Source organism: Bicyclus anynana, chromosome 20 (genome assembly GCF_947172395.1).
Source record: "Bicyclus anynana chromosome 20, ilBicAnyn1.1, whole genome shotgun sequence".
In the NCBI taxonomy this organism is placed as follows: domain Eukaryota; kingdom Metazoa; phylum Arthropoda; class Insecta; order Lepidoptera; family Nymphalidae; genus Bicyclus; species Bicyclus anynana.
In genome coordinates, this window is record NC_069102.1 from 13459364 (window position 1) to 13477292 (window position 17929).

General features: G+C 37.7%; 1 protein-coding gene across 15 annotated transcripts in view; it reads right to left on the bottom strand.

The window, feature by feature from the left end:
* Window positions 1-10215: 10215 nt before the first annotated feature.
* Window positions 10216-17929, bottom strand: part of LOC112044815 (protein prickle) — a 408579-nt gene continuing 400865 nt past the window's right edge. For 13 of the 15 annotated variants that reach the window (XM_052887841.1, XM_052887840.1, XM_052887831.1 and 10 more), the window contains one exon: window positions 10217-12602. In XM_052887841.1, the coding sequence (XP_052743801.1) occupies window positions 11580-12602 (1023 nt within the window). In that variant the 3' untranslated portion in view covers window positions 10217-11579. Of the gene's footprint in view, window positions 12603-17929 lie in introns of all 15 variants that reach the window. The other 2 variants (XM_024080787.2, XM_024080785.2) reach the window with 1 other exon arrangement.

The window sequence follows — 17929 nt, forward strand, 5'->3', positions numbered from 1 at the left end:
CAGGCAATAGCACATAAAAATAATCATCTGCTGATAATGATGATGATGATCATCAACATTATCAGCCGATGGACGTTCACTGTTAGACATAGGCCTCTTGCATGGACTTCCAAACAAATCGGTCGCGAGCCGCCAGCATCCAGCGGCTCCCTGCAACCCGCTTGATGTCTGCGGTACACCTAGGAATCGACCAACACTGGGTTTTTTGGTGCGGGGTCACCATTCCAGAACCTTGGGACGTCCATCGAACTATGTGCCTCATATGTGTGCTCATTGTCACTTCAGCTTCGCGACTCGCTGAGCAACTAAGAAAAACTACTTTGGACGTTATTTTCTGTGTGGCATAGATTTTCATGCGGCTCTCTGAGGTATGTACAGCTAAGCTTTAAACAACGTGTGGGTAATTTCATCAATATTAAGATTCAGCTAAACCTGAACCAACATATGCCTAGGCTTCATCAGGATTAGGTTATCTGATAAAAATGTTCAGGTTAAAAATATAAATTACTTATATAAAATTTTTACGTCAGCTCTTGTACTATGCCATCAAGACAAGATGTGAGTTGAGTCATTTCCGAACGTCCTTGCGGGTGCAGTAGTGTCAGGGGTCGCTCAGTTGTACAAGGTTCCATGTCCGGTCACACTTCGAGTCAGTTGCCACTCTGTCGCACTAAACACATTCGTTTGGAATTCGCACAAGTGTGAGCGCACTCGATTGACCGCGACTCGTACACTGTTTACTGCGACTTTTATATAAAATAAAGCTTTAAAACTAAAAGAAAAATTGATATAAACAATAGGAATCAATTTGCTATACTAAATAAGAATAAATAGAAGAATGCTAGAAGAAATAAAAAAATCCAAGACAAGTTTTTAATCATCACTGTCAACCCATATTTTGCTCACCGTTGAGCTCGAGTCTCCTTTCAAAATAAGAGAGGTTAGGCCAATGGTCCACCAATGCGGATTGGTAGATTCACACACGCAGAGAATTAAGAAAACTCTCAGGTATGCAGGTTTTCTCACGATGTTTTTCCTTCAACGTTCGAGACACGCTATATTTAATTTCTTAAAATGCACACAACTGAAAAATTGGAGGTGCATCTCTGGAGCGGATTCGAACCCACACCCTCCGGAATCGGAGGCAGAGGTTATATCCAAATAAATATATTTAAAAACAAAGCTTAAAAACTAGAATAGATTTTTATTGATAAAAGCAATAGAAAGCAAAACGCTAGATGAAATAATAAAACCCAAGACAAGTTTTTAATGATAATATATTAGAATTAGAATGTGGTTTAAGGTGGAACGCCTAGAAGAATTTGCCTAGAAGTTGCCTATTGACTTTGATCACACTATCACACTTCACACTAATATTATAAAGGCGAAAGTTTGTGTGTAAGTATGTTTGTTCCTCTTTTACGCTGCGGCTACTAAAGCGATTTGGCTGAAATTTGGAATGGAAATAGATTGTACTCTGGATTAACACATAGGCTACTTTTCATCCCGGAAAAATCCATGGGTCCCGCGAGATTTGGTATCCATGGGTCCCGCTAGTCTTAAATATGTCCAGGATGTGATGAGAATTAGGAAACACTGTCTTCAGGAGAGTGTTCCATACCCTAGCCATGCGTATATGGAACGAAGGAGCAAATCGCTTCGTAAGACTTCTAGGGATGTCGATGTCAACCGAAAGGGGTGTGGATTTTCATCCTCCTCCTAACAAGTTAGCTTCCATCTTAGATTGCATTATCATCAGGTGAGATTGTATTTAAGGGCTAACTTGTAAAGAATAAAAAAAAATTGCACTATGTCTGTGAGTTGAGTTAAATTTCTTTTATTCGGTATGAAGTTTTTGTCACATTCTCTGCATCTTGGTAAGTTTGTCATGACGTCATGTGCACCGGTCATCGCACATTACTTACACCCGAAAAGATGCTGTGAAAGTGTTACAATATTCGATGAGCATCCAATGAGGGGTTTAGGGGGGGGGGGGGTGATTGGGGGAAATTTCTGGATCTACTAAACCGATTTTAATAATTCTTAATTCTAATTTGCCAAGCCAGTTAATCGTATTCTATAATATAATTTCGTGCCTCGGAGAACACGGACGATAATACTTACCTGACCTTTTATTTAATATTTGTCATTTTTTTTATTTTTTTTTATATGACCAAAATTGCCGTTCCTCTCCAACTAGGCGGGAAAAACTGTATTGATGTCTCCAAGTCAAACGTGCGTAATAGCACTCCATCTCAGCGTCTGTTTGCCTCACCCGATTACACTTTTCGTAACAAACAAGGTTACTCCCAAAGTCAATTGGATTAATGACCCAAAGTCGATAACACAATATTCCTTTACTGTGTTTAAGTAAGAATTATTTGCAAGTAAAACAAAATACTAGTAAAACTATCAAATACAGAATGATTTACTTTCTTCTATTACAAACTCAGACCAATTATAGAAGGACCTGTATTGCACTCATAGTCACGAATAAAATTGTCTGTCATTTTCTGAAGAAAACGAGCTTAGATTTGGTATATACCTATCTTATACTAAACTAGAAGTTTTTGCCCGTTTTTTACACAATTCAATTACACAAAAATGTATTTTTACGGAGCTCTTTAACTGACGAACACGATTACAACTATTTAACATCGATACTATAGAGACAGTTTCTATAATCGCATTAGATCGTTGATCATATACTTTGACAGAAAAGTAACGTCTAGCGAGGCAGGTTCTATATAATAATAATTGGTCTGAGATTACAAACGGTGTACGAAATAAAATGAAATGTCCACAGTCTTATTTCTATTAGCATAAAATTGTAGCGAGGGTCCCAAGACCCGGGTCCAAGAAGCCCACCAACCCATTGTTCAGTAGGCAGGCGCGTGTAAATAGCTCATTACGTCCCAATTAACGGCGCGACGTTTAATTATAGCTCGGAATAGTTTCCTCACATCGCAGTGTGTAATTACCATAATTTGTCTCGCGGGGTTCCGAATGCTCACCTGGCATGTACTTTTTGACAGACTACCAAATTAATTAAAAATAGTCTGACCATTACTAAAAAAATATCTACGAGAAACAAAATGATGGTCTGCGTCACTCCGAAACTAAGACAAATGTAATGTCACCTCACCTCTACTGGTTTAACAGGCACGGTGATCAGACTTTTCTCATACATCTATACTAATATTATGAAAGAAAGAAAGAAAGAAAATTATTTTATTTGGACACACACACACACATAATACACAAAAGACAACAAATACTTTAAAACTAAGAAAGTAATTTTAAAAATATAGTGAACTAATAAATTAGAGATATTAAACTAATAAAACTAAATTAAATCCAAAAAAATATAAAAAAATGATGTGTGTGGTACCAAAATGGTCACCACTCAGCATGTGCTACGCTAGTGATGGATGCACCAGCGCAGCGCTGGTCTTCCGTGGAGCCATGTGGTGACGCGGGCGGAAACAACAAGAAGAAGTGTTACTAATTAATAATTAATAATAAGAACTATTAAGAATTATTAAGAAGAATTATTAAGCTGAAGAGTTTGTTTGGGCGCGCTAATCTCAGAAACTACTGGTACGATTTGAAAAATTTTTCAAGTGTTAGATAGCCAATTTATCGAGGAAAACTATAGGCTATATATTATCCCCGTATTCTTACGGGAAAGGAAACCACGCGGGTGAAACCGCGCGGCGTCAGCTAGTTAATGATACAGTCCACCAGGTGGACTGACGACATCAAGTAAGTTTTAGGTGAACATTTGTATGAACTCAAAATCTAAATTCATTAAAACCTCCCATACCATCATAGAGACAATTTTATATTTTATGTATGCTAGAAGTATGGACTGATAAACTTTCAGACCCTAAAAAATAAGCTCTCTTGTATAATGTCTGGCTCTCTTTCTATCAGGTTGTTCAAGTTCAATTTAAATAAATATTTAAATCGTGTTAAAAAAATACAAAACACGGAGAAATGTGTCGATGATGTAATAAAAACGACCTTTTTATCACCTACTTCATCGATCAAGCAAATTGGATCTCTAAAGCGAAGGACAGACAGGGGGGCAAATGGAGAAGGAATGATTAAATAAGAAAGCGAAACAAAAAAAAAGAAGAAAACTGTACTTTAGTAAATTGATTTATTATTTTACGCATGTACATTCATCTGTTACATGATTCTTTATGGAAATAAAAAGGCTATGATTACCTACAAAACTCAACAAGCTCGCTCTACATCGGACAGTACGTCTATGGTACGTTGTCTATGATGTACCGTTCGCTGTGACCGCACGGATCGCGTTACCGAGGGTCGTGGCCTATCGATTCGCTGTCACTGACTGACTGAGGCGGTCTCTATGTAATTAGCTATTTAACCGACAGAAGTGAGTTTTATACTGAAGTAAGGTACCTCTTAGAAGTGATAGCCCAGTGGATATGACCTCTGCCTCCGATTCCAGACGGTGTGGGTTCGAATCCGGTCCGGGCATACACCTCCAACTTTTCAGTTGTGTGCGTTTTAAGAAATTAAATATCACGTGCCTCAAACGGTGAAGGAAAAACATCGGGAGAAAACCTGCATACCAGAGAATTTTTCTTAATTCTCTGCATATGTGAAGTCTGCCAATCCGCATTGGGCCAGCGTGGTGGACTATTGGCCAAGCCTCTCTCATATTGTGAGATAATCGAGCTCAGCAGTGATCCGAATACGGGTTGATAATGATGAAGGTACCTCTTTGCAAGAAATCTCCCACCGAAATTTGCTACTTCTATGGATATCATGATGATGATGATGACGTTCTGTGGACACAAGGCAGGCAGAGCATCCTTGGATGCCCTGTGAAGTGTTGCTACATTATAAGCGATAGTTATCCTCATACCTAAATAAGATATTATAAAAATTTTGAAGCTTCCAAAGGCCATTAGTTACAGACCGTCGGGAATTTTTATTTATTCATTTTATTTTATTTCAGCAGAAAAAGCTGAAACTGGTAAGTAGCACAAGTATATCTCTCTGACTGAGGATTACATTTTTGTTCCTTTTGCCTTGGGCCAGGGAGTCCAAAAATCACAGTGCCAAAAATTTCTTCGAATCATTTCATCGCGGCTTGGTGGCACGACTGGTGACAGAAGGGCTGGCTCATTTTTTGCGCAAAGGATCAGCCTGGCTGTTAAACGTGAAAATGCAGCCAGTATTCCTGCCACCATTCCACGTGGGCATGATTTGTATAAATATTAGAATAAGTTAGCTAAAGATTTCTAATGTATTCTTTCTCAATAAAAAAATATTTTTATTTTTGTCTTTAATTCTACAATGGTAGGCGATTGAAACCACTGATGCCTTCCTTCCCGTAATCCTTTTCATTTGTTAAGTTAATGATCAACCACCCTGAAATCGGTTGAAACATAATGCTTAAACATCGTGAGAATTCATTTCTAAACGCAAAAATACCGTGAATTCTTAAGCAATACTTATTATTAACGGCATACAAGATGCTGAACCTTTACGCAACCGCCGAAATATTTCATTGTTAACACCGCATGCTAGAAATCCGAAGAATGCTACAAGCACGCTAAAATTTCCTAATTTCAAATTACTTGGTATGTTTTGTTATTATTTATTATTGTAACTTCCTGTTTTCATGTTTATAAACTTTATAAACATGAAAACAGGAAGTTTAACCGATTTCAAAAAGAGGAATCAAACCTTAGGTACGCCTATAAACAACCACCAACAATACAGTACAAACAGCGCCATATAGATGTTTTTTGCGCTTGGCTGCAATCATGCTTCAAGTGAGAATGAAGCCTGTGGTGGAACACGCTTGCCTAGAAGATGCCTATTCACTCTTGATTTAAATATACCCATGTTGATGGTGGTAAGGAAAACTAAACCTAGAAGGGCATTCCATAACTTCGCAGTGCAGATCGGTACGAAGAGCTGAAACGCTTCATACGACTCCAAAAAACATCATCTACGTATGGATGCAGACCATGTAAAACCATTATTATTGTGACTGCCAGTGGTCCAGTCTATTTGATTTCGAATCTCGACGTTCTGGGTTCAAATCCTCAGTCGGGCTACTGAGATACTGAGGGTTTCTTCTAAGATTTTTTTAGTAAAATTCTTAGCTCGGAGTAGGGAAGTTGGTGCTGTTACACCAATGTTGTCATTCCGTGTCATTGTCAATAATGAGAGGAGGTCAATAAAGAGGAATGTATTAGAAACAGTCAACGAGGAGATCCGCAGAAGAACCAAGTCCGACATAGCTGGACGAGTCGCGAAGCTGAAGTGGCAATGGGTGGGGCACGTAGTTTGAAAGGCCGATGGATGGGGTCCCAAGGTGCTGAAATGGCGACCCTGCACTAGAAAACGCAGTGTTGTCGGTTGTTGGAGCATGTACCTCCAATTTTTCAGTTATGTGCTTTTTAAGAAATTTAATATCACGTGTCTCAAACAGTGAAGGAAACAATGTGAGGAAACCTGCATACTTGAGTTTTTTCTTAATTCTCTGCGTGTGTGAAGTCTGCTAAATCGCATTGGGTCAGCGTGGTGGACTATTATAATAATAATAATAAATATACTTAAACAATACACATCACTATCTATCCCCAAAGTAAGCATACAGAGTAGCTTGTGTTATGGGTGCTAAGATAGTTGATATTATAATATTATATACAATTATATACTACATATAAATACTTATATAATGTATAAATACACACAGACACTGGAAAACACCCATGCTCATCACACAAATATTTTCCAGTTGTGGGAATCGAACCCACGGCCGTGGATGCAGTAGGCATGGTCACTACCCACTGCGCTACGCGGCCGTCAATGTTGGTTGGCCTAACCCCTCTCATTCTGAGAGGAGACTTGAGCTCAGCAGTGAGCCGAATATGCGTTGACAATGATGATGATGACATTGAAATCGATGAGTGATATTTTTTACTTTGAGTTTAATGTCGGTCAGGTTGTGCGTTATGCGGTAAGTGCATTGAGCGTGACACCACCTGTGCGTTACGTTCCGCTCACGAGGGGTGAGGGGAGGGGGGGGGGGGGTGACACTACTATATCCAATAGCTGTTGCCATAACTCATTAACTCCGATAAATTGCTTACCGTGCGATATTATACGGGGATGATGTTACATTTTTTTAAAATTAGGGGCGATTATTTATTATTGAGTTTATCCAATATAACTCGTGATGTATTTTATTCCATTTATCGTAGACTACTAGTATACGCTACTATAAACTAGCATTTTAATAAGTAGACAGTAAAACTTTACATTCTGACGTAATAGATTGAAAACCAGTGAGCGAGAATGCAATAGTTGAAACATTTTCAGTTCATGATTCTACTATAAGTGGGACTGCCTCATTGGTCCAAGGATTTTTGTAGGAGCATGTTTCAAAGGACCATCAATATTTGACCAAGTGAAAACGCATTTTCTTATAACTATACTAATATACAAAGCTGAAAAGTTTGTTAGTTTGATTGAACGCGCTAATCTTAGGAACTACTGGTCCGATTTGAAAAATTATTTTAGTGTTACATAGCCCATTTATCGAGGAAGGCTGTAGGCTATATATTATCCCCGTTTTCTGACGGGAACGGGAAATCTAACGATATCTTAATTATGCAAATCCGTTCAGCGGTTTGGAAGATATGAGTTAATAAAGAATATTACATTCATACATACGGGATACGCGCGAAACATAACCCTTCTTGCAGTCGGGTAAAAAATGGGCTAATGAATGATGTATAATTTATCCCTAATTTTAATATAAATGTTATGAATATTTAATATCAATTACAGACAAAATGATCCGCAACCTACCCCAAGCGAGGCGCGGCGGCCTTGAAGCCGCACCCCTTAACATTTAATTACACTTAACCCTTCAGCAGGGCGGGGTTAATGAATTGTCACGTGACATCGTTAGTGGATATTAGGGGGTGATTAATTAAGGTCGGTTTAACCTCATCGCAAGGGTTGAAATGTTATAATTGCGCTGTATTCTAACGCCGCAGAAGTGCCATTTGCTTTTATGTAAAGGCATTTCTATCGCTTATATTCGTGTTACAAATAAGCTCAGAAACTACCCGACCGATTAAAAAAATATATCACCAATGGAAAGTTCCATTATTAGCGAATAACATGCGCGAATAATACGCGAGTAAAACCGTGGGGTATTTGCTACTCTATACTAATATTATAAAGAGGAAAGATTTGATTGTTTGTTTGCATTGAATAGGCTCTGAAACTACTGAACCAATTTCAAAAATCGTTTCACCAAAGGAAAGCCACATTATCAGTGAGTAACACATGCTACATTTTATCCCCGTATTCCCACGGGAACGGCAACTACGAGTATGTAGTCTCCTGCTATGGCTATAGGTTAAAAGCTTCTAGCAGGAGTAAATAGTTCTCAGAGCAAATGAAGCCACAATTGAAACTGCACGTTACGTCATTACACAACAGCTAACAGCTATTTAAGCTCGGCCACGGGTCAGCTGCCGCAGGCAGTTCCGCGTCTTCCGCCACACTCTTTGATTGTTCGTTGTTCCCACCCTACCTCCAGCAGGGTTGCCACACGTTGGTTTTAGTAAAAAATGGTAATTAAAAAAATAACCGACTTTAAAACAGTAATTTATTTGTAATTAATTTATCATTTTTAAAAAACTAGCGGACGACTACTCTGCGACTACTCTGCGACTTCGTGTGTGTGGAATTTAGTTTTTTTACAAATCTCTCGGGAAGCTTGGATTTTTGCGGGATAAAGCCTATGTGTTAATCCAGAGCAAAATGCCCAAAATGAAAAAGTTACTACATAATTTACATTCCAAATTTCAACCAAATCGGATTAGTAGCGACGTTAAAGAGTTATAAACAAACAAACATCCATACAAACTTTCGAGTTTACAATATTAGTAGAATAGGATTAAAGTACCTGAGTATGTTACAATTCTAACAATATTTCATAAATACAGGCTGATTCTATAATCTCCTTTTATAACAAAGACAGTTAAAAAAGTCGATTTAGTAAACAAAAAAAAAATGCACAGTAAAATCATTTTTTGGATAAATACACATAGTCAGACCTGTTTTGACTCTAACCCGATAAGGAGCATCCTCATAAAATGTTGAATATTGTCGCTTATATTATTTCATTTATATAGGACAATTATGTTTATTATATTGTCCATCCGTTGATGTGATGTGATGATGATGTTGTGACCATAGGTCTTTCGTGGATTATGGTAGCTTGAATTGTTATTTTATTTGTACTAACTAGGTATTCTACTAGCCACACAACACCTGTAATACCTTATAAATAGTTGCAGGTAGTAAAGCAATTTTTATTTCTTCATATTAAATTAGTGGCAACCCTAGCTATTCCGTTTTCAATGAGGGACGCTTTCTCAGCTCACAGGACACGGTAACTGTCGTGCGGGTAATGATAACAGTTTACTGTGATAAGGAAGCGATCTACATGCTGTTTATGCTGTCTAGCTGTGCCTCGGTGGTACAGTGGTTAGGAGGCTTTGGATCATGAGATCCTAGGGTCGAGACAGCCTATGAAAAATTAAGTTTTCTTAAAAAAAATTTCAACCTGCAGCTTAGAATGTTGGTAGTTTAAACTTTTTTTCTTTTCAAGTTAGCCCTTGGCTACAATCTCACCTGATGGTAAGTGATGATGGAAGCGGGCTAACTTGTTTGGAGAATGATGAAAATCTACAATCTTTTCGGTTTCTACATGACATCGTGCCGGAACGCTAATCTCTTGGCAGTACGTCTTAGGGTGGGTCTCGCCGGTAGGGTGGTAATTAGCCAAAGCTGCAGTCTCCCACCAGTCAGACCTGGACCAATTAAGAAAACCTTAATATGCCCAGCCGGGTATCGAACCTAGGACCTTCTTCTTGATAATCCACCGCGCCTAGCCATCTATATCCATCATAGACTGCCTTATTACTCATTATACCTTTCAATCATGATTATTCATTAACCTAACTTAACGCTAACTTAGCTTAATTTAATAAATGTGTTTCTAGAGTTTGCCTTTAATAACAACTCTTAATTATGTGATTTTAGCTTTCTAGAATAATAAGTTCTTTTTTCATTAATCACATCAGATTATCGGTGTTGGTATTCTTAAGGATTATTCGAACAAAAACACAATTTTACAATAAAAAAACATTTTATTCTCTCGATGTTACAAATAACTTAGAAATCTTTACGTACAGTAATCAAGTTGAATTTAATTAAATAGATATAGTTGAAATTAAATATGACAAATAAATAAAGATAGATTGATTTTTTTTAAATAAAATTTATGAATATGAAATCAATTTTTGAAGGGAATTTCACATGGTCTGGCAAATTCAACATGTGAAAGTTCAAAGAGTAATTAATTTAATTGTTTTTCCTATCGATTAAGTAGTTCCTGTCACCAGAGATTCAAAAAACAGTTTGTACAATGGGCAAAGGAATAATAGAAAATAAATAAGTTCTAGAAAAATAATAAAAACAAATACAGTAAAAAGCCCGATAAATAATTATAAACGTAGAGTTAAGTATTCTGAGTTTTGTTACAATTTAATTTAAATATTCTTCATTAAGAGAAACAGTTATACACTCCAGTACATATTTTGGTATGAAATGTCGTAAAAAAGTTATTGTTTGGATAATTCATTCCACTATACATATTTAAACAGTTTTTAATGTATTATTCTTTATATTGTCATTTTCTTCACTGTATGTGTAAAATAATTGTGGCAAGTGCTAGACAATGCTGGCTCATGAAATGTGACCTTAAGTCGATATTAATTCTAACTTACATTTCCTACAAACTATTTACAAATTTGAACACACATTCTTGAAATACAAAAATGTTTTACAAAGTAATACAAGGCAGTTTTGTACTGAGTCTTTACATTTTTATCATAGTAATTTCTTATTTATTAATTACATCCTTACACCTACGTGGCAATGTGGGATATGTCCTAAATTATACGTTTCTCAAACAGGATATGACAATATACGTATCATTACAAAAGCTTAATAGATATGTCAATTAATTTAGCAAGCATTAAATATATAATTTTTCGGTAATTTAAAGCTGATTTTTCGACCACCGCGGTCGTTTTAAACCCCTTTTTGCAAAATATTTAATGTTTGCAAAAAATACTCGCGTACCCTCGTCGATATCCGTCAATAGGAAAGGTGTATTCCATCCAATGACGGCTTTCACTGACGGATTAACTATACAATAATTATACGGAATGAGATAAATTTGTTAGAAATCCTTTTATAACGCCTTTTGTATGCGGCATGCGCGTCAAAACATTATTATAAAAGCGACATGCGCGTTGCCGTGTACCATCTGCTATATATTGTCATGTACACCCCTTTTCCAAGGAAGACAGTTTTCTTACACATTTATTTATATGTTTATAATACTATGGCGTGTAGGGGGCTACAAAATATATTATTAATAAAGTCAGTCTTTCGCTCGGAGGTCGGTGTCATTTGCAGGCGAGGGGCCGGCATCACGAGATTATGCAGTTCTTGTCGTTGTGCGCGCTCTTGCGTTGCCGCTCGCGCTTGGCGCACGCCACCGCGTCGTTGGGCACGTAGGAGATCCTCACTCCGCCGTACGCGCGTCTCGTCGGCAACGAGTACGACTCGGTCGACGACGACGACGACGAGCACGTGCTGCAGTAGCTGTTCGCGTCGTCGTCTCTGACTTTTTCTTTTTTAATCGGCTCGTCGGGCTCGAACGCCTCGTTGTCGTCGCCGCAAAACCTCACCGTGCGACCTCCTCTGGGCTTTTTGCCTTTGTCCACTAGCGTCAATTCAGGCATGGACGTCGAATGCCCCGGCGTGACAACCGTCTGCGCTTCGACAGGATGAGGCGGCTTCCAGTTCGAATCTGGAACGTCATTGGTTTCTTCCGAAGTCGGAGTCGGTTGGAGTTGGTGTTCCGTTACAGATTGTTCTATCCTCAAATCCGCTAACGCTCTATCTAAGCTGAGGCAGGCGTGCGGCAGCGGCGGATGCGGCGGGGGGGTCTCCAAAACCATGGATCCGCTCGGTTCTGAATCCGCATCTATTGTATTCGAGTCTCTCTGCGGTGATCTAGACGGGGATTTGGGGGAGGGGATCCTTCTCGGTCGAGGGACTCGCGGCGGTCGTGGCCCCGGTCCGGAGGAATCTGACGGCGTTGGAGGCTCACCTTTGGAACAGGCTATGGAACAAAAGATGGCGCCTTTTCTCGGTAAGAAGGGGCGGCCGAGGAGGCTGGCGCGGCACGTGTGGCAAGCGAAGCAGCGCTCCGTAGCGTGCCAGTGCTGGCTCTCGTGAGACATCTGGCCTTGGTCGACGCCGATGGGCTCGCCGCAAGCGTCGCAGTACTCCGCGAAGCAGTTGTCGAAGCAGGGCAAGCAGTAGGGGCGCGCCTCCCTCATGATGTACCGCTGCCCGCCGAGCTGCTTGGAGCACTCGGCGCAGGCGAAGTGCTTCATGTGCCACGCTCTGCCCTCCGCCTCGGTACACTCGTCGGCTAGGATGATCTGTGGAATAAAACGATCTAATTAGAGACGACGATCAAAACAAACTACGTGTTGGTGATGGAGCAAGCCTAGGGGTGCCTTAGCGTGTGATTTGAAGGTTTGGTAAAAGGAAAATACTTGTTTGAACTTTGGAATTACACATTAAAGACAACAGCCGGCGTTACGTTGAGAGACGAACTGGGCGATACAAAAAAGTCGCTGCACGGCGCTGGCGTCGCCTTAAAATGTGTTCCGTTTAATGCATAAAAACATATACATACGAGTACAACAGGTTTATACATAGTGGTAAGTACATTATTATTTTATTTATATTAACTATTTTTATACCTATTTATTTTTATCCTAAACTAATTTATTACATAATATAATTTATTATGTTACAGGTGCTGTGTCGGCAACACTACGATTTATTTCTAAAGCATCGCCTAGCCTAGTGGTTTTTATTGTGAACTAAATACTCTTATAATAATATAATAAGTAAGTTGTTAAGTTTTTGAATACCGTTACACTTATATTAAATGGTTATATTATTCGTATACCCTTTAAATAGTACCTACTAATTATTATCTATATTGTGTATCGTAAAGAGACCACACCTATCTGAAATTGAAGGCTATATAGGCTGTTAAACTACATCAAAGCAACGTGGTTGGACTAAAGTCCTAATCCATATTCAATAGAACAAAATGGAGACTATCAAATACCCTGTTGTGAGCCATTAGAATAGGCATGCATATTACAATGATGACATAATCATAAAATAACAAATTTTCGAAATACATACGAATATGACGTATAAAACAAAAATGTCCCTATGGCAACGTTGCCAAAAATACATCGTGTGTAATTAATAACTTCCTCCATTTTTCACGTCGGTTAAAAATAAATGACCCCGTAATGAGCGTCTCCGAGTGTATGACAGTGGATAATAATTCCACTTAATTTGGCCTTAATTACCGCCTTGAATACATTGTGAACTTTTTATGCAATGTTTAGAAACGATTAAAATTTTTTCATACACAATTAAGCAACAATTAACGAAAGATGTCCGCTGGGGCGCCGAGTGTGCATACATTAGTGAATGATATATTATATCTTCTATTATCTATGTACATTGTACATAATACAAAGGTATATCTGAGGATAACTTTTAATAAATTATTAGAAATACGTCTCCTCTATCACGATCTCTATGCCTAAAAAAATATGGTAGGTATTTATAATATTAAACTAGTGGACGTAAACTAGCAATTCGGTTTTTCGAAAATCCCGCGGTTTTTTGATGGATGGATTTTTTGGGACATAAGTAGCCTATAATTACTATGTTGCTCAATAACATTTTCTATATTCCAGTTAAACTCCCATTAAAATGTGTTTTTTTTCGACGCTGCCATTTCAACGATAAGCCTGGACAAATTAAGAGATTCTACTAATATTATAAACGCGAAAGTTTGTATGGATGTTTGGATGTTTAACGCCGCTAGCGATTTGTCTGAAATTTGGAATGGAAATAGATTTTGCTCTGGATTAACACACAGGCTACTTTTTATCCCGGAAAAATCCATGGAATCCCAAGGGATTTGTGAAAAACTAAATTCCACGCGGACGAAGTCGCGGGCGTCCGCTAGATAGATAAAAAAATTCAAAAAGATTATTTGTGTTTTTAACCGACTTCCAAAAAGGAGGAGGTTCTACGTTCGGCTATATGTATGTTTTTTTTTTTTTTTTTTTTTTTTTATGTATGTCCAGCGATAATTCCGTCATTTGTAGACCGATTTTGAAAATTCTTTTTTTTGTTTTGAAGGGTTTTATTCCAGGGTGGTCCCATTTTTTTCATGTCAGGATCTGATGATGGCATCCTGGAGAAATCGAGGGGAACTTTCGAAAATTGTAGGGACGGCTAGTGCGTTTGTTAGTGTTTCCATAAGGTATTTTAAACCACTACATTTTTATGAAGGTCTGGAGTTGGTCTGATGATGGAGCCGAAACACAGACGATGGAACTCGTCAACGATTTACAGCAGGTACCTTTTGTTTGGGCTTAATTTATTTGTATTGATGAGAACTTTCCACCTAGATGGGTTGTGACTGTATTAAGGGTCTGATGATGAAGACGAAGGACAGTTAAGAGAACTCCTCAACGGTTCACAGTAGCTACCTTGTGTTTGGACTTGATAAATTTGTATTGATGAGAATTTTCCACCTAGATGGTTGTGACTGTATTAGGGGTCTGGTGATGAAGACGAAGGATAGTTAAGGGAACTCCTCAACGGTTCACAGTAGCTACCTTGTGTTTTGACTTGATAATTTTGTATTGATGAGAACTTTCCACCTGGATAGGTTGTGACTGTATTAGGGGTCTGGTGACGAAGATAAAGGAGAGTTAAGGGAACTCCTCGACGGTTCACAGTAGCTACCTTGTGTTTGGACTTGATAAATTTTATATTGATGAGAACTTTCCAACCATATGGATTGTGACTGCATAGGGGGTCTGGTGATGAAGACGGAGGACAGTCACTACGAATATTCATACAAGAATATTCATATTACGTGTGGATAAAGGGGGAGTGAAATTTTGTATATGAGTTAAGGTAGTATTTTTAAAATTGGGATTGTAGGACTTAGATACTTATCATAAGAAAATAACGTTTCAACTAATTGCTTATTAATTTTTGTTCACACTAGGTGTGCTAACACTCAAAATTAAAAAATAAAAATTTTAATAAAAAAAATTCAACCGACTTCCAACTAAAAAATTAACCTAAACTAAAAAGCAAAAAATAACATCTTACCTATGTGCTACCTTCTGATCAGTTTGAAGGCGGTGCCAATCCAGTGTCATAATTTAATTAAAGCCGTTTCTGAAAGAACCACAGACATTTTGTAATTTAAACGGCTTAAATTAAAACATCACTGGCTTGGCACCGCCTTCAAACTGATCAGAAGGTAGCACATAGGTAAGATGTTATTTTTTGCTTTTTAGTTTAGGTTAATTTTTTAGTTGGAAGTCGGTTGAATTTTTTTTATTAAAATTTTTATAATATAAATGTATTGATGATTAATGTACCTATTGATGAATATGTTAATTCATTCCGAGAAACAAAACTATGTATAGTGCGACGCTTCTCTTATATACAAAAATATCCTCGATCGTATATGAGTATATACGTATTTTAAAAATAGCTTACTGTGCCCATTCTGTCCCCAAAAAAAATACGTACAACAAAGGTACATTGATTTTCTCGTCGTAGCAGACGTCGTGGTATTATTACATACACAATACAACATATTATGCGATTTGTAATTAATAGGTGATTATGGTAATGAGGTTTATACATCGGAGCAATGACCTTAAGTTATTTTAACGTATAGTGTTGAGTGGCAACAAAAAGTTACAATAACTTATTAGTCTAGCATCTAGACTTCATTCTATTTATTAATCGTATAAAGCTGGTTCCTTTTTTAATTAACATTTTATACTGTGATTTAATTTATTTTTATAGCGATGTCTACCTACAATGTAAATTTTTCATTCCATCTTTTTTTCAATCTATTTTTCCAGAAAGTCCTTTTGGATTTGGATGTGTAGGTGAGGTGACAGATAGATCAAGCGCTTTTGTGTGTATCTGAAAATTTGTTTTGGTAAAGAACTTTTTAGTGCCATTTTTGACCCGATGGCCAAAACTGGAACTGACGTCAACAAACGTCGTTTGTAAAACATTATACTAATGGTAGGCGTCCACATATCCGCAACGTACGTATCGGAGGCATCGCATTTAACGGATTTTTAATTATAAGGTAGATAAAGTCCGTTCGATGATGATCATTGGACGCACTTGTATGACTTTCTGTACAACAAAATACTAAAATTCGTGTGTTGCAATGTACCCGATTCGTACTATTCGGATGGAGCGAGGCAGCGGAGCCGAGAAAGGGAGAAATATTAACCTACAGGATTGCACAAAATCTCCGCTCCTCTTAGGTGGACAGGGAACGACTTAGTCCAAAAATTCATATTAAACCGGTAAGCAGAGCGGTGAAACGGATCAGGGTTAAATAAATTAAATTTAACATTTATTTATTTAATATAGTCTGCAACTTCGATCCGCTACGCTCTGATTTAGTGGACAGGCAGCCTTAAAGCGCCACAACAGCGACCCCTTCACCGGGCCATGAGTTTGACGGCCTCCGTGGCGCAGTGGTAAGCACGGTGGATTTAAAAGACGAAGGTCCTGGCTTCGATCCCCGGCTGGGCCGATTGAAGTTTTCTTAATTGGTCCAGGTTTGGCCGGTGGCTTCGACTGTGGCTTAGAGCCAAAAGCCATACAGACATGCAAAGTATACAAAGTACTGCCTACTATGTAGTATCAGTCTATATATTATACAACAAACTAAACAACTACAATTGAAGTTATTCATTTAATTACACATATATTTTTTTATTTAAAACTAATTAACATTTACCAAAATATTTCTTTTTAATTAAGAATTAAAATCACAGAATTATATCAAGAATCTATAAATTTTCCGTTTTTTGTATACATATAAAAATTAATAATTGCTTAATATTAAAATTTGTTATCAGTTCATAGATAAAAGATAACGAACAACTGGGCTTTTTTAGCTAATTAGAGATAATTTTAATTTATTTGCGAACGCCTGTGACTTTGCGTGGAAAACAATGTTATGCTATACGCAAAAGCTTTCTTTTTCCACTCTATGTAATGATGAAAATCGCATTAAAATCTATTGCATATCTTAAAGGATCATATATTTAGGTAAATGCCAGGCGTTAAGTTATTTGAGTTTATTGAAGTACAAAAACTATGAGCACTCATTCGATTTACATTTGTAGAAAAATGGATAGGAAGGATTTCACATCACATAAAAATTGCATTTTAATTTTTTGTGATTAGGCTAACTAATCACAGAAATGGCTTTTTGAGAATAGCTGAAAAACTTTAAATATTGAGATTTAGTTGAAGTGTTAATTAAAATCTATTCTTATGGGAGTTCCAAAAATCCTTCCAAGGAAAGTTAAGTAAAATCCTTTCAAGGAAAGTTAGGTAAAATCCTTTCAATACCTCTATACGCCCTTTCAAGGAGAGTTAGTTTTGTGGTAGCGCTAAGACTGCAGATACGCCATAATGCAGCGTATGGTCGAACGCGCTAGAAGATTCCTTCACTCTTGACTAGAAGATAATAATGAAAGTGACAATAAATGAGGCCACACAGTACACACGTCAGATCAGTCTAGTCCATCAATCAGTGCATTAATTAATACTTATTCGGCTCGGCTAATTAATTAGCCGTTAAACAAGCCTAATT